General features: G+C 35.6%; 1 protein-coding gene across 2 annotated transcripts in view; it reads right to left on the bottom strand.

The window, feature by feature from the left end:
* Nucleotides 1-26297, bottom strand: part of ANKS1B (ankyrin repeat and sterile alpha motif domain containing 1B) — a 411850-nt gene that overhangs the window by 269929 nt on the left and 115624 nt on the right. For both annotated transcript variants that reach the window (XM_059846720.1, XM_059846716.1), the window contains 2 exons: nt 24695-24860; nt 2293-2429 (listed from right to left, as the gene is read on the bottom strand). In XM_059846720.1, coding sequence (XP_059702703.1) covers nt 2293-2429; nt 24695-24860 — 303 coding nt within the window. The remainder of the gene's footprint in view (nt 1-2292; nt 2430-24694; nt 24861-26297) is intronic.

Here is a 26297-nt window from a genome sequence, read left to right as displayed (position 1 = left end):
GCTGCTGAAGCGTTTCCCTGTCTGCCTTTACTGGCACTTTCCTGTGCTGGATGCATGAGACATGAAAAAGGGAAAGAAGTGACAGCTGTTTTGGAAATCTATATGATCCTTGGTTTAGTTCTCTTAGAAATCAATCTATTTTGCTAGAAAAATGCAAAGAGGCCCTGGCAGCCAACAGAAAATTAAATATTTTGCATACATTGTGTAATACCATTCATTAGTTTTACATGAATGGTGAGAGGTCAGTCAGGAATAGAATCCCATTGTGCTACCCTTCAAAGAGCTTGCCATGTAATTGAATGGAAAAAAGGAATTAAATATGCAGGCAGAATGAACACTAATGGTTAGCAAACAGCACATTGCAAATATCTACAGCTTCTTTGTCTAAATTCTTCAGTTGAGGTCTTAGGGGAAGGTGATTAGATAAAAAGCAAAAACAAAGAAAATAAAGAATACTGGGGGATGTGCATAAAACCCACGAAAAAAGGAGAAGGATAATGGGATCTGAATGCTACAGCATATCCAACTTGTTGTGTATTAGCACACAGACTTAAAACATACATTATGCCTGTCTGCTGTTGTTTTCTGTACAGGGAGCATGCCATGTGTAGGGCCACGTGAGAGACATTTTAGGAAATGTGGCAAAGTTCTAACCATATATATCACAGAGCTAGCTTTTGTTCTGCAGAACGATGAGAACACTGTGAGTCAGTAAATGGAATAATTTAAATTTGAAAATAGCTCCCCAGAATCTGCTGAATCCATTCAGAGTTAACTACCAGGAGAGCATCACCATGAAGTGTTCTGGGTCCATCTGTTGGCAATATCATGATGGAAACAGCTTTTTAAATGCTATTTTCAATGAGCTATCACACAACAGCTTGTTTCAACAATATTTCATTACCTTTCTGTTTGTTTGCCACCTACTATAAAAAACAGCTTGGAGGGAAGGAGGCATTTCAGTACTATAGACTGATGTAGGGTGGGAGGGACAGAGACACTACAGAAACAAGCAAAACGAGAAACAACTATAAAAATAAAAAATAGAAGAAACTGTAATTTTAGACTCTCTGCAATCTAGATTTAAACCAGCATGTGGAACCTGAACTGTGGTGGTGTCAGAAGGAGATGGTCTGCACCAGCCTGTCACTTGAATTATTGTACAGTGACAGGGTCAGCCACAGGCTCCTAGACAGAAATGGCAAGTGCACCTAGTAATTAGTCCTAATTCTGCAAGAGCTTCTCAACTGTGCACTCCAATGAGAACTGAAAGGAAAATTCACCTCCAACACTGTGACATAGTCACTTGTGTGGTACCAAAACGACCTTGCCTACACTAGTCCTTGGAAAATATCATGTGTCCATCAGCCTACTCCTCAAGTAAAACAAGTGACATACTGATGCCAGTGACATACTGATGGTAGAAAGCCTCCATCCAACAGCATCAGAGTGGCTCAGCTGCAGAGACCAGCTTAGCAATAAAGAACAGATGGCTGCACTTGAACCCAAAATTAGTAGGAGATGAAGTTCTTTTGGTTCACATTAAAAAAGTTTCACAATTAGTCAATTTGGCATGTAGTTGTCTGAGCTAGCTTTGGCACACCTAATGTCATGGCTTTTTAAACAAGGAAATAGAGCATCCCAAGGTTTGTTCTGACTTATCCCATGATCCCATGATTTTAAAATAAACTCCTCTATGCTGATTAACTCTATATTACTGATTCAAGTTCTAACATGTATTTACTTTAAAGTTTTGGTTTTAAAGAGATGCAGTCCTTAAAAATTATATGGAGAACTCCAGTTTCCTACACATTATGCATCTTGTTTCCCAAACAGTATTAGAAATATGGAAGTTCATAAGCAATACTGCATGGGAAAGTAAAAGAAAAAAGGTATGAAACATTATAACTTCATGCAAATGGAGATGGAGAGAAGTAAACCTGAAAAAGTAATATGGAAATAATATCGATAAAATCAAAACAATACCTTGAAACAAAAGTAAGAGTATGCAAAAAACCAAAATACTGCATAAGGACTTCATTCATTATTAGTGCTATAAGAAGTATGTACCGATACCTCTCTGTACATACTTTGGGCTCGTTTATAAAATATTCTATCTTCTTCTGCTACTAAGATTGACTGTTAAGAATACAAAGTATTTTGTGTCCTGTTTATGTCTTTGACCTACTCAAATGCATAAAGCCATAACATCCTCTTAGAATACGTGCATCACAGCCTGCTATTGAAAGGAGAAACACAACAAATAAGAGGATGCTTATGGTGAGCACCTACCTGAGGACGTATGACTTTCACTATGTTTTTGAGTGCAGTGTCTGGTGATGGAGGAGAGCAGTCAGGTGTTGGGCCTGTGGAGCTGTTTCTATGGTTACCAGATCCTGGTGCGGTAATTGCTACCTGAGGTGCATTATCTGTGAATAAAAATAACATCTATGTGAAATTACAGATACTTTGTATATTTTAAAGTAAAAAAGAACTTTGAAAACAGAAGATTACTCAGAACACTATTTAAACTTATAGAACCTAATAGAATTTAAATACATTTGTCAAGAAATATATTGCGTATCTACGCTTATTTTTTCAGCCCATACATTCATCCTATGTTAAGACAAGATACAGAATTCTCTCAGTATCTAAAAAAAATGAGTTGGAAACCAAGCATGAATATTTTACTTTCATTACCTTGAATTACTAATAGTGAATTCAAATATTATCACAATAACAAAGGTGACTTGAAAGGAAGATTTAAAACGCAAGTTCGAGCTCATTCTGGAAAATCCTAACACACAGGACCAAGCTCTATGTATATCTTTGTGCTACACAAACACATACAAACTTAGAACATGCTAATAGCCATCACTGATAACTTTCCTTAACATTGTGATCAGCATAAATGACCAGCAAGGACTAATTACATGAAAATATGCTCAGTTTCTCAGGTAAAATTTGCATCCTCCATAGAGTTTTGCACAGCAGTAACTTTCTTTCCAGCAGTACCTCAGCTATATAACTTACAGCTGGCTTAAAAATACCTGCATACCTGCATGTGTATGGGAAACTGCTCTTTGGACGTATTTCACTCTTACCATTTTATGGCACTGGGAAGGACCACTAAAAGGACTTAAAATATCATTCTTACCTCCTCTAAATGTTCTTAATGCTGTTGATCAATGTAAAGTTAGTGAAAATCAGATCAGAGGGTAGAGAGGACTATGAAATATCTTCTCAGCCGTGAGAGTACCCAATCACTGGAATGATTTAGCAGAAGGCCAAAAACTCCACATCACTTCAGGCCTTTTGAATTGTACCAGTAAAGAAATGCTTTAATTCAGATTCTGGGGAAAGTGCCATTGCCTGTGAATGGTTACGGTGGTTATTACATTGTCTGTGAATTTACTGAGCACCTTTCTTTGTGAGTTACAAAGATGTGCTCCATGCTCCTAAATGTCATACCTGAAGCACTGCATCAAGACAATGATGTCAAGTCTCATGTCTGAGGGCCTCAACTGACAGCCTGCAGGGTTCACAGAAGAAAGCAAGTTTTTTTGTGATTGTGGTGGTTCTCCAATATGTGCTTCTACTCTGTGGACAAATCCACTCCAGAAAAAACCAAACATCAATAAGCAAAAGCAGCTCTCTTAAGCTGGAGAATTTTTTTCCTGACCAACTTCCACAGGTACACACATGAGCTCCTCCCTCTGCACAAGTCACAAATGCCTCTGTGAAAGCCATGACAGAAGCTGCTCTCACAGCCCTACTAACCTGAAAGAATTCTTGGAAGGGTAACAGAGATATTGAAAATTAGGAAATATCCAGTTACATTAACAGAGATAATATAGAATAAAGGGGAGTAGTTTCAGGAAAGTAAACTTGATGGTCTTTCCAACTTACAGATACTTTCACAGCTTGAGTGATTCTAGGAAATCTGCAGGATTCTTCCTGCAGAAACACTTTGTAACTGGATGAGGTTTCTAATCAAAAACAGTCTGAGAATTTATTCTTCTAAAACAAATGTCAAGCTGGAATGTTTTAGATTTCAGAAATACTGATAGAGCACACTTAATGAAAGTATAAACAAAAATTCAGATGGCAGATTGGCAGACATCCAAAATGGAGACATCCTGTAGATAACCTCAGGTGTTACCTGACAGAGTGAACACCCCCTGTTACAGAAACAGAAAAGTCCAACTTTTTTCAAAAGGATCTCATTGAAATTGCCAGTCCAAAAGGTGTGCAGTCTTACCACACAGATGAGTTCTTCCTGAATCTTCATAAGTGTGTACAGAAAGCTTGGATCAGATTTATTTAATAAAGCAATAAATGTGTGTTGATATGATAGATCAAAACAATTTTAACACAGCCTTAGAAAAGAACTGAAAATGAATTCTCACAAGAACATAACTGACATGGAAGAATTTTGATAGCATTTCAGAAAGCCTTAAGTCTCTTATATTCTTTCCTGCCTGACCAGGTATCTAACTTTTATAATGTTGTTCACATGCACCATGTAAATGAGTATTCTGTGACATGAAAGCCCAGCTCATCAAAGGAGGGACAGGGATTTGGCAAGAAGAGAAACCTTGAAAGCCTTGCCATTCTCTGAAAATCTCAAAGTAAGGACAAAGGCTGGATATGCTCTGAAAATCTCACAGCGAGACAAAGGCTAGAGTAACACCTTAAGTGAGCTGAAAGTCTTCATGCCTTTTGCTCCAGACTATGAAACAGCATTTCCTTTCACTCTGTGGACAGACAGAATATCATCAATGAACCTCCCTTACTGAGGATCAGAGAGCTGCTCTAAGAGATCCCTGCCCTCTGTTTGGGGAGCCACCAAGCAAGGGACTACAATATTGTCAAGAAATGTGGGAAAACATGCATCATATATAGGAAGGTAAAAATGAATTCTAGAGTGAGAAATGCTCCACGTGAATCCAGCTAAGTGCACTTAGTGCACTTATTTACTCACTGGTGTGAGAAACAAACAGAATGATTGTCTCTGATAAACAGCTAAAGCTATAAAGAACACAAACTCCTCCATACTCCAGCAGTCCCTGCCTTTCTGTCAGCATTTCCCTGTGAGCCTGTGTGGCTGTGCTTAGCACAACTGCCCTTGAGCTATTTAGCACATGAAAGCCTTGCAAGTGAAATCAGGCAGTCTTGCAGATGCAGAAGTATCTCAAGGAGGGACCACTCAAAGGACACATCCTCAGAAACACAGACTGGTGTCGCTGGTAACAAATGCAGTTGTCTGCTCACCAGTTTATTCTGTTTCAAAGCCTTGTTGAGTCACCTCAGCTCAGTTTAACCATACTTCAAATATGCAGAAGAGGGTAACAGAGGAGTCAAGCTAAATGAGCAAGGTTTTGGTCTTTGCACAGGAAAGAATTCTTGTTGACCCTGTTCAGTAGTAGCTCACTGAAGGCCAGGTTTTCCCATTTCATACATGCCACATGAGCGGCTTCAAACCGACTGTAAGCGACATTCTTGGAAGGGAAATTTACTGGAAGGCATACAGGAGGGGGAACAGGGCTGTTACATGCCCCACAAGGCAGATGAGAAAAAATTCTCCAGCTACAATGTGTGAATACAACCATAACCAATTCAGCAATATACACAATATGCAGCAACCTCAGAAAAGAGTAGTTACAAATTTTCTTTCCAAGCAAAATTAAGCAGCAATACCAAAAAAAAAGATCATGTTTATAGAGTCTAAAGCAAAACTTAGCAAAAAGAAGCTATAAATTTATTTTTTTTTAATAAACAGCCCAGAAAAAAAATCCAACTGTTCAGTATTTCAGGCCTTTCCTTCTTTCTCAAGGGGCTAAGTGTCTGACATGTAATGATTTCTTGTAAACAATTTCTTTATTGTGGACAGCTGTTTATTTTCACAGTAGGATGTTCCCATTAGGTAACCAATAATGATTTACTACCTGTGTCTGCTCCATCAGAGAGAGAACAACGCCATCAAATTAGTTCCTGCAACCAATTTGCAGGACCTGTTTATGTATACAGTACTTATAGTTTCATTAAGAGTATCTTTGAATTTATTCTCTTTGGAGTTAAATTATACAATAATATTTTTTCATTTTCCCTGGTGACAAAACTAAGGCAATTTTTCCCCCTTCAGGTAACTATGATGGCAACACTGCAAGTTTCAGAAAAACATTTCATAGATGCAAATAGAACTTGGAAATTTAAGAAACTACCAAACTTACCTAGGAAAGATTAGCTCTCATGCTGATTTTCTGATAGGTGCTACAGATGGGGCCAACAGGGAAATATTTACAACTGTCATTCTCTTCCAGTTCCTGGCTCACATTGCAATAATCTAGATGTTTCTGTGTAAGTCACATAACATCAGGCTCCAGGGATCATGTAGCAGCTAAAAACTAATGAACTGCAGCATGCTCTAACAATACTCCTTCCTTCCTCCATCACACATGAGAAGTCATCACAACGTCTATGTAATTTGAGCTTATTCTGATTTTTGAAAATGCTTACTGAGGACTTGAAATTCTCCATTTTCTTTATTTCAGAGCAAAGGAAATAGACCAAGGAAAATGTATGAATGTGGTATTTTATTATATTGTAAGAGCAAACTAAGGTGTTATACAAGGGCTGTCTTCTAAGATGTCATATTTATGCCACAAAAACATAAAAATGGCAACTGTTTAACTGAGATGATTAAAAAAAGCCACATACAGGGAATTTTTCCTTTTCTTGTGCTGTGTGACATCAGCCATTGGTTTCACATATCTTTTTTTCTTAGGGAGCACTGCACAGAGAAAAAGGCCCTCATGGATGATAATAGATCATAACACCAGAGTTCAACGAGTGCTTCATCGACATTTTCATCCCACTATCTGTGTGCTGTGAGGACAAACCACAAACTGCTCACTGAAACTTTTCTAAGAGATTTTGTTTTTCTCATAATGTACTCAAAGACAAGGCACTGTGTGTATACAATGCCACAATATGAACTCTCAAGCAATACTAAGTACACCAACCAGAACACTTACTGCATCCCAGCAAGCAAAATATCAAAAACCAGACACAGCCCATGTTCCAGAAATATAGTTCTAATTAGATTTCACCTCAGAAATAAACATTTAAAATGGAACACACAGTTAATCTAGTTTTCTACTTTCATTGCAGAAACATGCTAGCATCCATATCAAAATTTACAGTTATTAGCTATTACATCAGTTATTTCTACAACTTATTGTAATGTCAATGGATCAGCAGATCAAAAGCAGTTGACCTGCATGACAGTCCATTTAGAATATAGGTGGGTTTGAGCTTTTAGCACTATCCAGCAACTTATTTATTCTACCAAACACCCTCATCATACATGCTCCTCACAACTTCCAGCATCCAGAAGGACCCTGTGCTTTTGGTGCCCACCTAAAAAGGAGCATCACATCCAGAAGGAATCTGGCTGATGTGCTCCAAAGCTGGCCTGTGACTGAAGAAATTATTAGTAACTGCAAATGATGATTTATTTCATATTCACATCCAGTGCCCTGAGCCAAAATGCAAATGTATACTCCACCTATTTTATTTCCATATTCACTCTATTTGTGGAGTCACTTAAATACTATATTCTCAGAGTCACAATTTGCTATAAAAATGGAAGAAATGTGTATTTCACTCTAGAGGTATGGACCATTAATAACCTAGAACTAGATTATACACTACACACCGAATGCTGTGTTTAAGTACATATACTAAATTCTAAAACATCCAAAAAGACAATAGTAGGCATGAACAACAATATTTGAAGCCCAAAGCCTAATCATTATGGCCTTGTAGAAATTTATACTACAAACACAGGGCCTGGACAGGTTTGTTCACTGCAAAACTGGGAGAGATAAAAGACAAGGGTGAAAAATGAATGTGCATGAACATACATACACAGAAATATATAGATACACCTGCACACATAAATGGAAAACAAATCCAAAGGCATCCAAATATTAGATATTATTAGTAATAGCTTCCTCAAGCTTTGCTCAGTGGGGAATATTTCATGCAATGTTTCAAACTACTTGAAGGTAGGTCAAAATCCTACATCTGCTTTGGACACCCCATCATCAGGGATAATGCAAAAATGTGCTTTTTAAAGGTCCAGATAGCTCAGTGCCATCTGGGCTCAAAATGCTTTTTAGTGTGGTAACAAGACAGACCTAAATTTGATCAATTATAGCAGACTCAATTTGCTAGACTATTATAAAACTCTTATCTAGTCTGGCAATTTCTATGGGTTTGGATCTGTCTTTGGAAAAAAAGTTGGGAGTGCCTTTGTCTGTACATGTTACATGTCCTCTTAACATCAAATATGTTACATGAAAGCAAAAAGCTCTGAAAAGAACATGGCAATGCTAATGATCTGTCCTGGACAGAAAGCATTCATAATCACAACAGAAATCTTGGAAGAGCAAAAAAGGAGATATTATGGAAATAGTACTATTTCTGGAGGATCAGTCTGCAGTGAATGAACTTACATATATCTCCTTGCAGAGAACAGAGCCACCAAAATTGCTAATTTAATTGTCTGGTTAAGAAATTAACACGAATATGTAGGTCCCATCATGTGTGGTACTATTAGGAACAGATTTTAATGCTCTTTGATAATGGGGGAATGCTCATCTAGTCCTTTTAAAATCTTCATAGCTGGAATGAAAAAAGAATTGCCACTTATAATTCCACTGGAGAGATAGATAGACTGGGAATTTCTGATTCCTGTGATAATCAAAGATATTGATGTTTCATCAGGGATATGCTGATACTCTCATGCTGAGGAGACCAAAGAACTTCCCTGATTCCACTCCAGGGAATCTTTGAGCTTGATTCACAAGCAAGAGAGAGACACAGGCCCACATGAAAAGTCATCTAAATCTGACTCTGCATGGTAAAGAGAATTCTGGCCCAGTGATGCCCTGAATCTTGTAGAGGGCTCATTAACAACCATTAACAACAAGGCAGAGGAAGGAGAATCAACTCATTATTTTAAACCAAATGCACAGACTTCTCCTATTTTTTCAGGGAGATAACAAAAACATTCATGTTACAGAGTAGCCTCAAACAGGACTAAGTAATTTCCCATGGCATAGGATTCAGCTTTAAAACTGTTTTAACTTGACTAAATCCCCACAGCAAATCTTCTCTCCAACATGACTATTCAAATTGGAATAAATCTACAAACTGCAGATAAGGACAACCGTGTATTTCAGGATTTCAAGGAACAAACATTACCAGAGACATTTCAAAAGAACAGATGGAATAGTGAATAACAGAATCAGTAGGTAGCTACATTGGATGCATAGGGAGAATGGTTGGACTCAACAGTTTGAATTGGCTCTTTTGAATTTGCTTGGTTCCCACACACTTAACCCTGAATAACTGTTGTTCTGAGTAGAATTGAAAATATATATCTGCAACTGTCTTGTTGAAAGCATTCGAAGCTATAACTGGCCCAGTCTTGGATGTGGCAGCTATTTCAGGATTGTATTTGGAATTAATTACCAGTGAAGTGCATTCCAGTGGCAGCAGGGGGTCTGTTTAGTTGTTTCTGCATCATCCAAGAGAGTTGGGTATGACTATTATCAAGTTTTTATTTCCTCTAATCACCCACCTGCACAAACAGACTTTGGAACTGCTTCAAGCCCACATAACCCTTGTAATACCAGGCAACTGTCTGGAAAAACATCTCTCATTAAGTACTAATGAGAGATGATGGGTGATTTCCACCATTTCCTGAGTAACCTTTTGAGACTGCCTCTGCAAGCTGCTGATGTCTAATTGAGCATTCAAAAACAATACCACACAGTTGCCATCTACCTTTTTTATTTTTGTGTAATAGCTTTTTTGTTGGCTTTTCCATATTTAAAAGGTTTGTAGTGAAATGACTGCACTTGTCTGTGACAGATATTTCATAGATTTCTGTATTTGCACTGTCTCAACTTACAGGCATCATATTCCTGGAAGTTCAGTGAAAAGCACAGGGTATAGATACAGGTGCCAAAATATTTTTGGTTATCTTAGCCATTAACTAAAAGCTGAGATACCTAATAGTCTTGTAAAAAAAAAAAAAAAACCAAAAAGAGTGGTAGATATTGGAGATTTCTGTGCTTATTTTTAAATTAAACTTATCAGTAAGAAGTCACTGAATGTGATCATATGTGTGCCTTAGAATTTCATAAGACTTCTCCTATAAACCAAAGAAAATAACCAAAGTGTGGTATGCAGAAAAAATACTCTACTCTTACATAGGCAACAGATGATTACTGAATTAGGATACATTGTCAAATTATTTCAGAAAATAAACCACAAAAGGTGGTGAGAGTAAGTGTTCTCAAATCATTTAAATAAAGCCAATGATAGCCATAAACTCCAGGGACAAAGTTCAGTTAATAAATAATTTAAGCAGTCTTGAAGATAAATCACCCAATATAGATCTATCTACAGCTACAGTGAAAATCAATTAATGGAAAAAACCTATATTTTCAGCTCTTCTAAGTACCGATTAATTAATAAAGCTCTTAATCAGAACACTGAAGTCAAAGTGCTAACAAAGATACTTTAAAACCAAAGACATAGAAATGTTTTTAAATGTTTCACAATGTAGTTATTCCTATTTAAAGTATCTAAATTTTCAAGCAGCTTCAGAGAGATTTAGGAAGCTCAACTCTCACCCTGAAAATTTACATTTTTGTATTTAATATACATTTAATATACATTATATATACACTGAAAGAAGTATCTTGTTAATACATATTGCGTATTGTATCATGTAACAGTTATATTCATTAGGCATAAAGAACTTGTCCAGCAGATAGAATACACTGCAAATACACAGTCAGAATTCAGGGAATCTTTATGGGCTTTACTGTTCAATTTGAAAGAGATACCAAAGCATCTGGACAAGAGTGGACCAGTTATATGACCAATATGTTGCCCTGATAGTGTCCAAGTGACTTGAGAAAGATAAAGGAAATACTGTGAATAATTTTGGAATATCACAATCCAGTTTTCAACCAGCTAATTTTTGGAACTACAGCATTAAAGTTTCTAATAACTCAAAACCCCCCAAAATTGATAGCATTTTTTAATTTCCAGATTTTTCATTTTAGAATTATTGTCCCAAAACCTTTTCACCATATTTTATATATTTCATTTATACATATTATTTTCATCTGAAAAATACTAAAATTCTATGCCTTTTACTAATATTCCCGCATTAGTTAATTTTCTATCTCCTGCAATTCAGATAAAATGATATATTATAAAAACGTTATATATTTAGGCATTATTAATCTTACCTTCTGACTGACAAGCAGGATTTACATAACTTCTCTGAGTGTTTAGAATCTCCTCCACACTTCAGCCTATTTAATTTGCTACCATCCCAGGTTTCTCTTCTTATTTTGGTTTTAGGTTCTCTAAGATCCATATGCTAGCTTTGTAAATTTCTTAAAATTCTTCCCATTATGTTTTCCCACTAATAAAACCTAATACATTTATTATAGAGACCACAGATATCTAATTTGGATAGACTGCTGAAATTTTTGAGGGCTGCAGTTAACTATATAAAGGAATGATAAAATTAGCACAAAACTTTGTATATATCGAAGAGCCATTTGTATTTGCTATTGACAGCAAATGAATAAATCTCAATTTTTAGACCATGTAGCTTTGGCCTGTTTGGTTTATATAGAGCCAAATCAGTAGATTTAGACAAGAAGGACTATTCCAGCACAATGGAGCAGAAACAAAGAGAGATTATAATTAAATAAAACTATTGGGAGTTTGTCAAGTTTTATGGAGAAAAATATGGCTTGGATTTTCTCAAGTTTCTGTAACTTACAGTTCATAAGTATAAGAATCACACTGGAATACAGGTAAGAATTTAACTAAAAGACCCACACAAGTCCTGTCACTCTTACTGGCAGAACTTCTAACCAGTAACAACTTCCTACTGCAAATGCCACTGTTCCATTAGAACACACTTTTGTTAAATTGATCACTAGCAAATTCTTCTTGCAGCTATAACAGTTTGGATGAGAAAAACTCTGAAAGACAGCTTACATAATTGACTAGAAAAAAGAGGGTTTTTTCAAAATTTACTTACACAATATTCACAGAAAGTTCTGATATCTTTTCACCATAATGTAACCCATAAATAGATGTAAAAGTAATGGAAATGCTCTTGGATAAATATTTAGTGTCAATCCCAGTCCTATGGGTAAGAAAATGATTTTAATTGTGCTGCACTATTTATTATGCATCTTCCATCATGGAGAGAATGATTTCTGAAAGGAAAAGGACATCGGGTGAAGTGGAGCTGGAGCTAGACTGGAAAGAGTATTCTTACTAACAGCTGGTTTTAATGTCATCATCCTGAACAGTGACAACCATATACAGTGATATACTGTACTAGAGAAAGAACACATCCTGCTCTGGAGCCACAAAATATGAAATGGTCTCTTTGAAGACTTCTTGTTTTCTGATAACAATAAAGCAGCTGGGTGTGAACATAGTCTTTCATATGGGTTCTTCCAAAACTGAGATATTTTAATGCATATCAGGAAAAAAAAGAATAATTTTATATTCTGTTGCAGTAGTAAATTATTCTTTTATTAGATGCTATTAAATATGTGCTGCATTTATATGTTTGTGGATTGGCAATAGAAACCCTTTCCCACCCTATTTTGATAAATATTGATATATATATATATATATATCAAACCAAACCCTTGGCAATAGAAACCCTTTCCCACCCTATTTTGATATATATTTTTTGTGAAATCCTACATCACTTCCACATTTCTAGTTTTCTTCTGATGTGGCATTAAAAGAAAATGGTATAAAAAGAATAAAAAACCAAATTTCTGTAAAGTAAGAGAAGAAAACTTTTTGGCAGCAAGCTACATGTTGCCATCAGGACTAGCAGATGAGAAAGGGAGACAGAAGCAGAGAAAATGGAAGTAAATGAGTGGTCTTTATTTAGCTTCAAATAGAATAGGAGGAATTTTTTATTTTTAATGAAAGACTGGATTCCTTCACTAGGAATCAATGTTTTTCTATTTTTTAATCATTCATTACACTGAATAAAGCCAATAAATCTGTTCATTATGTACAAAATTGTTTTATTTTAGAAATTGCTTAATATTGTCACAAATATTTTGACTTTAACAAAATTTAGAAAGCGATGCCAAGATTTCTGCTTTCCGAATGTACCAAAGTTAATAAAGAAATTTATTAAAATTCTTAGAACATATAATTCTCATTAGAAAGAGTTCCCAGTGGAGCACATTTAAACATATTCAAGTATTAAATACAATCTCTTAATTCTTTTCACAAAACTACAACACTTCAGTTGTTTTTTACTAAAGAAGTAAAGACAGTAGAAATAGGAGTATTTTTTTTAATAATAAAATCTAGTATTTCAGATCAGCTTCAGGCCAATGCTGAAATAAAATTATTAGTGTGGCTATTAAGTTGGTTGTATGATATAAGCTAGAATTATATTCCAATTTTTGACACAATCAGTCACCAAAATAAGTTATCTAAAGACTGCTGGTCAGAAGAACCAGAAAAAAGTTTTTAGTTTGTTTGGTGGTGAGTAAAGGGAAGAGTTACTGCATGGGGTGTCTGTCATGGAGCTGGGATGCACACAGGATGTACCCAGCATTGAAGAGAATTCTCATATTCTGTGATACAGATATAGTCACTCATATTACAGTCTGATGCTTAGGGTTCCCCTGATCTTCCACATCCCTGATATGGGACATAGAAATTCAAGGGATTGCCCAGGTAATCAAATCTAATAGCTAAATCAAAGGTAATCACATACCAAAAGCTGTGCTACACAACTACTTGCCATCTGCAGCAAGTCACAAACCATTCCCTAAAAAACTGTGTTAAACTTGCAACCTTCAATACAAAAATACCAAAAGAGCTGGAAAAACTACACAAGGAGCAGGAGAGATCAGGAACATTGGTAATGCTGAGAATGTCTAGAGTACCCTAAGATAAGTATATTGCAGTGTCTATTGATTAAACATTTAGAGCTGAGCAGCTTTACCATCTGAAATTAAGAGACCAAACAGCAGAGAAATCGATCTTCCACAAAAGACAGAGTTCTTTGTGTGATTCAACACATACCTCTATTGCAGTTCCAGTGTTTCTGAAAACCACTTTAGCTTTTCTTACAGTACTTGAACTGCACTGCATTATAGACATAACTCAAGTGAAGCACTACCTCTTGAGCACTGGATCTCTCAAACTATAGGACTCAATTTCATCTTCATGCAAAACAGCACAGTATCTAGTCTTGAATAAAAGAGGATAAAAATTATGAGCTCAAGATAACTGGTTCTTCCCAGCTTCTAAAATGGAGTAAGATTCAAATTGAAAAGCTTTGTAGAAAATTCAGGGTAAGGTTTGCAGAAAATTCACAGGTGCATCAGGAGACACATAATATTAGCTATATACCTATTAAGATCTCTTTGCAATGCTATACCTATTTCAAGTTTATATTCCTCTAGAATGTAAACTGTAAACAAATTAAAAGATGAATTTTTACTATTTCTCCTAATATTGGCAATTTGGTGAGTTTTACAGAAGTATTAGTTACCATTTATCTATTAAGTTACTGCCACTTATGAAAGGCACTATCATTTACATCTGCTCAATTATCAAACAATCCCATCAGCACTCTGAGGTGTAGTATTACTTACTAGAATGGATTATGTTCTATCTGGTCTATATATATTCCAGCCCTAACTCAAAAGTACTACAAAGAATGTCGCAACTCATTGTCATTGAACAAAGAAAAACTCAAATCCTGCTAAATAATATTTCCATGTGGGCTTTAAAATGCAAAACAGCCAAAAACAATTATGTTCCTTTGAATTATTGTTTTGATTTGAAAAAGGGTTTTTGTCTGACAGCATGCAGTCAAGTGTATAATGAGATCATTCTAGACAGCAATCACACCAGGATGGATGAAACTGAGCGTTGGTCAGAATGCACACACTTTGATGAGCACTCATTTGCAAAAATTTCCAAAAACTCCTGTGAGGGCTGATTTTTTTCAACTGCATTTTAATGAATAATAATAATAAAACCCAATGAAACATCAGAAAATTTTAACATATGCTGAGCAGAAGCCTTTTTCCTTGAGTTTGTAGAGAAAATGGAACCTAATCCTTTGGAAAATGAAATTACTTCAACATAAACATATTTACTGGAACATAATGGATGGGCGGAGAGTGCACGTATTTTGATAATGAACCGATCCCATGGTATCAGCCATGTGTGTTAACTTCAAACATGACAGAGTGCTTTTAAGAATAACATTTCATTCTTCAGGATATTATCAGAGATGCTATCCAGGGGAGCATATGATGGGGAGCAATTATCCTAATTATATACTAAAAACCTTTTAGAGGGATGATAAGGTTTTAATGGAAAGTACATTAGAGCTGCAATATGTAAGAATTGACACCTCAATTGTGTGACCTCAATTCAGTCTCCTGTGCACAGGCTCTCTGAAGAAGCCTTTATGATGATAATGCTGTTTCTTCACATGACTTCTGCTGCATTAAGGTCATAAAAATGTGAGGGAAATGGACGATGGAACAAACAAAATTACGGTACATCACCCTAGAAATGTGGCAGGAGCAACAATATTATAAACCGAGAGATGAAAAATATTTCCCCTAAATATCAAACAGAAACTCAGAGGATAATATTCCAAACGAATGTTAAATGAGAGTTACTAAGGCTAGAAATTTTTAATCAATATATCTAATTTGTATTCAAGATTTCAAAACGATCTGGCAAGAATTCATCTCAATAAACGGTGCTGTTTCTTAATAGTACCTGGCATATTGATAAGATTTAAGAAGACTAAAAGGAAGCTAATGGAGTAACCTTGGTCATTGTAGGCTTTCAGCCTGCGATCAGGAATAATGGAATAGCTGATATGGATCACCATTAATAATAAATGGAAGGGACAGAGGTCATGCAAATTAGCATTGCTTCAGAAAAACTGGATCTTAGCATTTAACCCTGGTTTTTAAAATACAATGTAAAGTTTTTGGAATAGAGGTAAGTACTACAAGTAAATTTGGATTATTAAACTTTATTCAAGTGGTCTATGTTTGCAGTGGAGAAAATGAAAAAAAATTTATAATGAATTCTTCCAGATACATGTGCATGAGAAGAGTGCAGAACCCAAATGAAAAAAAGGTAACAGTTTTACCATCCTTATCCTGCAAATCCACGATGGGTAGAAGGAGTGTCAAAAAGCTTACATGAACCTCATTCCTTTAATGCTCTTTGTCAGGATTCTGAAAGCTGCCAGTTAAATGGGGAAGAGTCAGCCAAGAAAGCACTCTAGAAACAGCAATCACTGAATACTTCTGTCTGTTTCACTGTCTACTTCTCAGTTTGTGACACTGAAGTTTTATTTTAGCCCTGCAGGAAAAATTCTCATTTTTTACAAAAGTCAAGAAGTTAAGTGAAAGAAAAAAAGAAAGAAAAAAAAGAAGAACTTTTTTATTCCCCACACTGCAAAGAGTTCATTTTTATCATAGCGCTTTGGAGTTAGAGTCTGCCACTCATTTGATGACAAAATTGGAGGATTTCAATTTTCTAGTAATTAATTTGAGAATTTTATGATAACAAAGGTTTGCCCAAATATAAAATTTCACTGTTTAAAATGGAATAACTAAAGGAACAGCTGTGTTAGAGAAACCTATGGCTTTATCTCATGCTGTCCAGGACTGCTTGGAGGGGAAGCCAGAGGATGAACTGCTACTGAAACTTTTAATAGTTTATTTTCCCTCATCTCTTAATTTGTTCTGCTAATACATTTATAATTAGAGTCAAATCCTAATGAGAATGATGCTTATTTTGCCCAACAAAAGTTAATTTTTTTCCTCTCCCTTTGTAACTTCTAACAAAAAAAAACCCCAATTCTCACATTGTGCAGAAAATTGAAACAATAAAACACGGATATTTTCTTCTTTAAACATTAGGGAGGGGAGACGTGCACTGTGGGTGTATCTACTGACAGCAGGCTACAGACATGTCAAGAAAGAATATGGGACAGCATCTGTCTACAAAAAGTGAATACAGATCACCTGGGCCTGTTTCTTGGCTAAACCTCCAAACCTGGACAACCTAGGAAAAAACTTCACTGTAGAAAGGATTTTCAGGCTGTCTCACTCACCTCCTGAACATCACCCAAATGTAGCTAGGGTGGACCACAGCTTCAGTATGTTGCCACAACGTGATTCAAAGGAGGTAGTTAAAAGGGCAGAAATCAGAGTTACACACCTCACTGACCAGTCTACAGCCACTTCCAGCTACAACAGTGTAGCAGATAATTTGAGAGGCATCTTCTCCTGATTTCAAACAAAATCAGAAGGGCAATATTCTCACAGCACCTCATTCTTCATCTCATAATACAAGACACATTTTTCCCAGTCTCATATCAATACTTAATTGACTAATTCCTAATTCTAATGAAGACCCTTCTTTTGGAAGATGATGTACACAGTGAAAATCTAACTCAATTAAAATCAGTGTCAAAACATGTGCTGACATCAATGACATTAAAAATACATGTCAGCCTGAGACTCAGATCACTTGAAGACCTACTTATTGAGACCAGCAGGTCTAGAACAACTGTCAATAAAATAAAAATAGTGACCAACACAGACCACAGGTGAACTGTGCTCCTCTAGGAGATACGGTGTTTAAAAAGTCAATAGAAAGCATCCTAATTAAATAATATCAGAAATACAAAAAAAAAGGTATGAAAATATCATTATGATGAGATAAAAACTCCCAAGCTTCTCATATTTTGGGGATTTGTACTTAAAAAAACTAAAAGTAACTATAAAATTCCAGAAGATACTTTAAACCTTAAAAGAAATTTTAAAAATGTAATTTCTGATATAGAAACAACTACAGCAGCAAATACTCTAGGCATAAGTTTCAGGAATCTTTTCTAGTTTTGAAGGGTGCTTAAAAAAGAACTAGCTGTACAGAAGAAAAAACCCAGCAAAATGCAAGATAGAAGAGCTATTGTATATTTCACTCTTCCATCAGCATTCTCTTGATTTTCATTAAAAGATCACATGAAACTAAAAATCGTAGCTGTAAGCACATACTAATGTACTAGACAAAATTGATAAGTGTGCACTATATTCTGCACTACATCCTGTGGCAGTTGGAATGACAGACACAAAAAGTGTCACCACACAGGTGACAGGAGAAAGTGAAAGTCAGGAGAAGGGTAGTTTGGTGTCTGGTACATTACAACACTGTAAATTAACCTGTTAAAACAAGTCAATTGATACATTCTGTACCATAGCCAAATTACATCCACTTAGCTCAAACATGGGTTAAAGTAAGGAAAACAATAGGAGAGAAAAAAAATGTATAGATCTTGACATTAAATTTCACTGTTAATAAGTTATTGATTAAAAGTTCAGCTGAAAACTTTTGCTAATTTTCAATTTTTACTTTCAAGTAAATTTTACTAAAAAGCACATAAACAGCAAAATCAAACTATTTTCATTTGGACTAAATATAACATTTAATTGGAAAAAAGGTGTCTGTTTTCCAGTTCAACCACTTCCCATTGGTATAAATATCATAATCCAGATTTGATTTCAGAAGAGTTCCTGGAGAGCTCCAACTTCTCCAAAGACAGAATGTTAGGATATCTCTGTCTTGACTGGAGTTGGCCATGAATACACTGAAGTTGGAAATGAGAAGCTTCTTAATAACTAGCACAGAAATCAGTGATTCTAATACAGATGACTTTGAAAAGCAACAGGCACAAAACCCAGATATTTTGAAGATCTATCTTGAAAGGAACTATATAAGGGCTAGAATCTAACTTTTCTCCCTTTAAGGGGAGTGTTGTCATCGTTTCAGGGCACTGTGAGGCTCTCTTGCTCATTCTTTCCTTGCCTTGTGTTTGCCTGCTGTGGCATAAGATACTCTTTCTGTGCTAAATGCAAAGGGGGATTATATAGTGCTAAACATCCTGACAACTGGAAAAGTTTAGTTAGCAGTGGGAGCCTTTCTCTAAGGCAAAAAATTACTTGGAGAAGAAAATGCTTGCTGCTTAAGATTTGTTCAGCTATTAGGTTGTTATGGAAACACAACTCTCTTTTGTCAGTGAACCAACTCCACCAAATGGATGCAGGGCTCGCATTGCAATACCTCTGCCCTGTGCTCTGTAATGACAAGCCCTGAGTGGCTCCTCACATCTCACTCAACATACAGACTTGTTATACTCTTCGGAGATAATGTCCCCTTGAGTAAAAGACAGAACAAGAAGGGACATTTGATTAGCACTCGTATATCATCACTGAATCACTGAATATTCTGATAATAATTCCTTGGAAGGGGTCATGACCATCAAAGTCCAACTCCTGGCCCTGCACAGAGCAGCCCCAAGAAGCACATCATGTGCCAAAGTTTTGTTGAAACACTTCCTCAACTCTGGCAGGCTGGTGCTGTGATGTCATGTCAGGTCCTGAAGCACTAGTAAGTTTTAATGGCTCTGATGAGCTTTCTGAAGTTCTCCGTTCACATCGCTGCTGCATAGAAAATTCAGCACTGATGGCAGGTAGGTAGTAATGACTTATAATATGCACCACAATATCAAAAGCCTTCATAAATGGCTGGTTGTTTCAGAAACATTTGTGTTACATTAAATTTCATAGACTATTTTCAGCTGGTTTACACCAACTGTTAACCTGTCTCCTTTCTTCCTCCTACACAACTAAGATGATTTTCTTGATCATTAAATATCTTTCCTTGAAAGTATTTAATCCTGGGGAGTTAGACTGTAGGTCATGTGTCTAAGTGCACTATATCCTACTATCTCTGGTTTAAAGAGCATACTTATATGAAATACAGCTCTATTCCTGCCTGAAGCAATTCAAGTGTGAGTGGCTTTCAGAAAGGTTTGTGTCTGACCCTTCAGATCAACTGGAGTTTCAAAGTGGTAAAGCATCGATGACTAAAGCTACACTCTTGAATTTCCATTCATCCAGACAATTTTTTATATCTGGCAGTGTGATGGTTCCTTCTCGTGGCCATTTTTCACTGATTTGCTTATAACTAGAAAATAACTGCACAAAACTGAAGATCTCAATTAATCAAGTTAGAAAATATGTACTTGAGATCTTAGTCACTGGAAAACTGAAGTGTGCAAATATTCAGAATTACTGAAGTCAAACAGAAACTGACGATCTGACAAATAGAACTTTATTTACCAAGCCAAGTATTTGATGATTTTGAAACTAAGTAAAAGACATATTTTAATGTTGATAAAAAGGTTACCACAGCAAGGCTCTTTTTTCTATTCAGTTTTCTGGAGAATAGTCTCCTATATATCTGTGTTATACAGCTGAGGTGATATGACACACTGTCAAGTGTTTGGGTTAATTTTCACTGTAATGACAGGAGAGGGATGCCAGGCTGAGAAAGAAAAAAAAACAAAAAAACAAAAACCCTAATAGTGCAAAGAACTGGCCAGCTTGGGGACAGTTTTGTAGATTGTATTAATTCAATGTCAATTACTTTTTTATTAATTTCCCTGCTGTGATTATGAGGCTATAAGAAGAAGGTATGATTAATTACAGATTTATTAACTGCCTGGTCCTCCTAAGGAGTCACTGGCATTTAAGCACAAACCAAGCATTTTTTTTACTGACAACAGCAAGATTACTTCAAAGCACACTTAGCTGGGCAAAGGAGCAGAATAGCTGCTATCTCTTTCTTTATGCTTCAACTCCTTGCCTTGTGTTTGCCTGTACAGGCTACTGGCAACACATCACATATCTAAGGACAATTTCTATCCCTGATAGAATCCATATCTTTGATAAAAGTGGGTAGAGTAGTTGTACAAGAGCTAGCTTTAAAATTACTGCCTTGGGAATTGCTGACTGTGCAGTGGCTGAGAGCTCAGCACAAGTGAAGCCCTATAGTATTCACCTTATTTCTCAGATGGATTGTGCAGCCCACACTGAGTTCTGCTTTGCCACAGCTCAGCTATTTTCAGAGTTGGAGATGGCTCACTAAGGTGTCCCTGACCTGCAGCCACAGCAAAGTAACATAATGAAACATAAGAGGTTCTTGAACTAGAATTCTCTTACTCAATGATGATTCTCATGCAGTTTGCATAGAGAAATGTCTCTTGCATTGAGATCCTTTATTAAAACCTTTGTTAATCTGCATAGACAGAACAAATTTCCCAAGGAAAGTGGTTATTTGGGAGAAACTGAGTTTGAAAAGTTCTCTCTATTTCCTGATGATACTCAAGGAGACCTAAAAATAGTTCAATTATTACTGGCCATCACTCACTACTATTGAAAATTTAACATGTGAAATGTCCCCTGGTCTCACTCATAGGGAGTTTCTGCAGTAGAAATAGTAAAATCAGACTCAAAGAGATATAAATCTCCCTACTGGGTAGGGACATACACTTAACTACAACTAAAAAACCCTAACATAGCTCAGATTTCATTCAATATTTCTCCAAAACAAAATGGATTGTGTTACAGAATGTCTAAGCTACTAAGGGTACAAGTCTGTAAGGGTCCTAAACATCAGAGCCCCAAAGCAGCCCCAATACCTAAATCAGTGTTCTGGACTCTATATAAGTGATCAAAACCACACTAACCTCATGAACATCTTTTTTACTTCCTTTACACCTTTTCCAAGATGATTTGTTGTTATAGTTCACAAAATTTTATTACATCCCTAAAAGCAAAAGGTAAATACTAATGCATGGCTTATGAACTAATAAAATTCCATGACTATTTTTCAAGATTAAGTATGTCATGTGAATTTTTTAAATAGAAGAGCGGTGTAAAAATTAAAATGAGTAGCAGAAATGCCTAGTTTAAGGAATATTGATACTGTTGGACACATATCCAACAGGACAATAGCCAACAGAAGAATCAGTCAGATTGATTAATGAATCATTATTTTATATTCATTTTATGAGATGGATCTATGAATTTTTAACGCCAAATTTATATTTTACTTAATGGAAAGAATATTTCAGAATATTCCTATCATTTCTTAACTACTAGTTTAAAGGTAAAAATGATAAGAAATGCTTATACACTCTGCTAAACTTGTCCTATTACTTTGTCACAGAAAAAAAAGAACAATTTAACTTGGACTGAGACACACAAGCACTCTTTTTTACTCTTAAATCTGTGCTAATTAGAAGCAATTCCTTTAACTTGAGCATAAAATAATAAATGTAACTGTTCCTCTTCCTATATAAACCTAATTTCTTGCAAACAGACATAAAAATCACACAAAATAAGGTTTAAGAAGTAGACATAACCAACTTTATGACTACTTTTATTTGCTTTCTATTCAGTTTTTCACCCAGAAAACATTTTTTACCTTCACCATTTGTTGCATGGAGTTCTCATCCTCTGTGATTCCCTACCAGTTTAACAACAAGATTGAGGAGAACTACAGAGCAGTCTGTTTTTTCTCCCCAGAGCCCTACATATCACATAATACAGAAATTTGAAACAGTATTCCCAAAGCTGGCATGTCAGTGACACAAAACCATGAAGCATTAGCTGTTTTTTTTAAATAAATGATTTTGTAATTTATTCAAACAATAAATCCATACAACCTAAAGTGGCAGGATGATTTTGCATACAATTACACCTAGTGCTAAATACCTTATAACTGAGAGTGTCATGATTTATTTAATTTGGTCCATTTCTAGCATAAGATAAGAGCCAACATGATTCCAGATATGGCTTACAAGCCAGGCCAGGTAAATAATTTCTACATTTATAGCTTAAAATAAAACTACATTTTTCTATGCAGCTGAATGTTCTTCCCAATAAAATGCCAAGAGGAAAATATCATAGTGGTATATGGAAAATTAACAGAAGGAATTACAGTACATTTGTATTGTCAACTCATTGATCTTGTTAGATCTTCTAAATATCATGCATGTCCTCATGAATGTCCTACAGCTTCCTTGGTTATACTCTAGGCCCCTGATACACACTATTTTAAACTTTATACAAAACATATTTCCAGATTAAGGCATAAAAATGTTCTTTACAAGATCTGTGTTTCTCACTGATCTTAATGGATTTACTATGCCTAGGAAAAATGCTTATGTTCAGCAGACAGCACAATTCCAAAGCCCGGTATTTAAACTAGTGAAAACCCCATCTATTTTTAAAAATACTAATTACCATGGGAAGATTTGTTGTTGAGCCCCATTACTAAGAAGGCAGGTAATGAACTCCCTCTACCAATTTATTAGGTATGTGTATGGCAGTCTTTCCACTGCAAGACATATGTTTATGGTAATTATTCAAATAGAAGTGTGAAAAACAAAGATACTTTGTTATTTTCTTCCTCTACTAAAAAGCAACCCACAATACTATCCTGCACAGACTAATTTTGTTTTAGATTATCAGAGCCACAATCATCAAACTCAGAAACAAGTGGTAGAAGCAAGTAGTCATGCTGATGTTCAAGCCAGATTCAGGTCCATTCTTTGCAGCTATGCTACAAAGATGCTATCCTATTTTGTGCCACCTTTTAGACTGTTGCTTATAATGCAGGTTCCAGCAAGTCTTCTTTAGCTCAAATTTGATAGAGAGGTAGGAACTACGATCCACTCCACCTTACCTTGCAAACTCCAAAGCTGTATCTTGCTATCTGGCCCTCATACACTATGCATGCTATAGGTCTGGCACTCCTTCAATATTAGTTCAGCTGTGAAATCAAGAAGGTGCTTTCCCTTACACAGACCAGATCAGTGGCACGATGTTAGTCAACAATCATCTGTCATCCCTCTACATTACCCAAATCATGACTCCTAATCAAGATTGCACAGGTCAGAAAGTCAATTGCCTGTTTCAAATAGGTCTCTGCTGCTGAGAACTGTCATTTGTCACAGCAGCCTCTCGGTCCAATTACTTAGAGCAAAATGACTAGATTCTGAAATTCCTATACCAGGTGGTGACTAATGAAGAGTTCAAACAAGGGTAATGGAAGAGATCATATAATTTTGGAGAACATATACACAATTCTTACAGATAATATCTGACTTAGCATAATTCTATTAGTTTTTAACTATTTTAACTCATTGTTATTCAAACTATATATAACATAAACAGCAGTCTGTCAAACTGTCAGTTAATATTAAATATTCTCTTAATTCTCATTCACTATTTAATTTTCAAAAATGGATCAGATATTTTTCCACGTAACATGAAAATGCAGAGTACTTTGAATTTTGAAGTAGTTCCATAATGTTGTTGCTAAGGGGTACTTCGAAAAAAAAGAAACAGTTGGTTAAAGGATTACTGCAAAAGGCTTGTCTACAAGAAGCCTTTCTAATTTGGCTTTTTGCAACCTTTTATTTATCTAGGAAAGTATATAAACATCTTCTTTGTTTTCACTTGTAAACATTTTGTTATTAATCTTTATTCTGATGCGAAGCTCTTACAGTAGCTAATGGAAGACTATAATCACACTGTGATAAACAGAGAACTGCACACTTAAAAACAAAAACCTACATATTCTATAGATTAACACTTCCACCAATAACTGTGTAAAGGATTATTTGGTGATTTACCTGGTCTGGAGGAAGGAACTCTTGCTATCTCTAGGGAACAAGGCTTTTTGGTGACTGCTACGTCTATTGAATCACAAAGACTGCTGTCATTTTCTGAAGGAACTGCATCCAGAGGTACAGAGGGTACTGCTTCCAATGCATAACCTCTCTTCTTTGAATAGGATTCCTGAAATGCAAAAAATTTAAGTAGGTAAGGGAGATGTTTCTCAGATGACACAGGAAAAGGACCAGGCTCAATAACTCTGGCTAGCACCAGCAAATTAAATACCACATTCTGCTGAAATTCAAACTGTAACAGACCAGAAGAATTACTTGCATGCTAGAAGAAAACATTTATTTCTTTAAATTTTTGTATAATACAGTTCTTGTTCTGTTTACAGAAGAACTTCATTCATCAAACTTTTTATTTAATGAAAATTGGATTACTGCTTTTGCAATACCTGTTTTGCTAGGTTGTAATTCAGGAGATGTCTCATTTTCTTTTTTAATTGTATCTCATGAGAGCAACAATTACATTAACCACTACAATTACATTCTCTTCAGGGATGGTTTTACAAAATATTTATATTACATATAAGAAAACTTAAAAAAGGCCTTCTACATATGGATGGCAGGATCCCAGACTGTGAATGAAGATGAATTACTGCTCTACATTTGAGCAAAATAATGACAAAAGGTCCCATAACAACGATACATAGCAAATGTTAAGGGAGAGGGAAAAAAGGAATTAGAGGTTTTGCTGGTACAGTAATCCAGTCAAGCAGACTGTTTCTAGTTTTGACCATGAATAAGTAGATAACATCCAGTTTCAACATTTTTTTTAATCCTGACAGAAAGCAATTGCGTGGGCACAGACATATTTCCACATCTTTCTTACACTGGATATATGGATGTCTCTGAAAGTCAAGCATCAGACATAAATCAAATATGATATAATAAAAGGCAAAGGGCAAGAAAGCACCCTGACAGTTGGAAATTATCATAGCCTTACTAAGAAAATTATTGAAGAACGCGATGTCCAAAGCAAAATGTGGAGTAACAATTTCTTAACCAAGAACCTGTATTACCTAAGGTAAGCTATGGCTGTAGGTAACAGTGCCTTTTTGGATAAATGATTGATACTGTTAGCAAATAAATACATGATTCTTTGTTTTTTGGGCTTTTTCCTGGTCATTGTGGTCATTTTATCTTTATGTAAGTTTGGCAATAATTCAAAGCCTCTTGAAGGATAGGGTTAAGATGACACCAAGAGCAGCTTCACATCAAAATTAGTGATGATTTTGGTAGAGACAGATCTAAATCCCAGGTTAAACTAACAAAGAGCTTGAAAATGAACACTGGTAACAGTGATCAGGGGAAAAAATCATACAAATAAAATAAATAGAAAAAAGAGAATAATAAATAAATAAATATAATAAATAAATAAGAAATAGAACACTAAGATGCATTTGTAATTTTAAAAAAATTAGTATGTACTAGCAAACAATACAAAATTGGTGGTCAGCATTCAAAAAACATATTTAAACAAGGAATGAGATTGTATCTCTACCTGTTTTTACCTTTCCACTTTCTACCTAGTCAGATTATGAGCTCTTAGTATTAT

This window comes from Haemorhous mexicanus, chromosome 5, assembly GCF_027477595.1.
Source record: "Haemorhous mexicanus isolate bHaeMex1 chromosome 5, bHaeMex1.pri, whole genome shotgun sequence".
In the NCBI taxonomy this organism is placed as follows: domain Eukaryota; kingdom Metazoa; phylum Chordata; class Aves; order Passeriformes; family Fringillidae; genus Haemorhous; species Haemorhous mexicanus.
The sequence above is the reverse complement of the archived record's forward strand: the minus strand, read 5'-3'. Positions and strand labels throughout refer to the sequence as shown.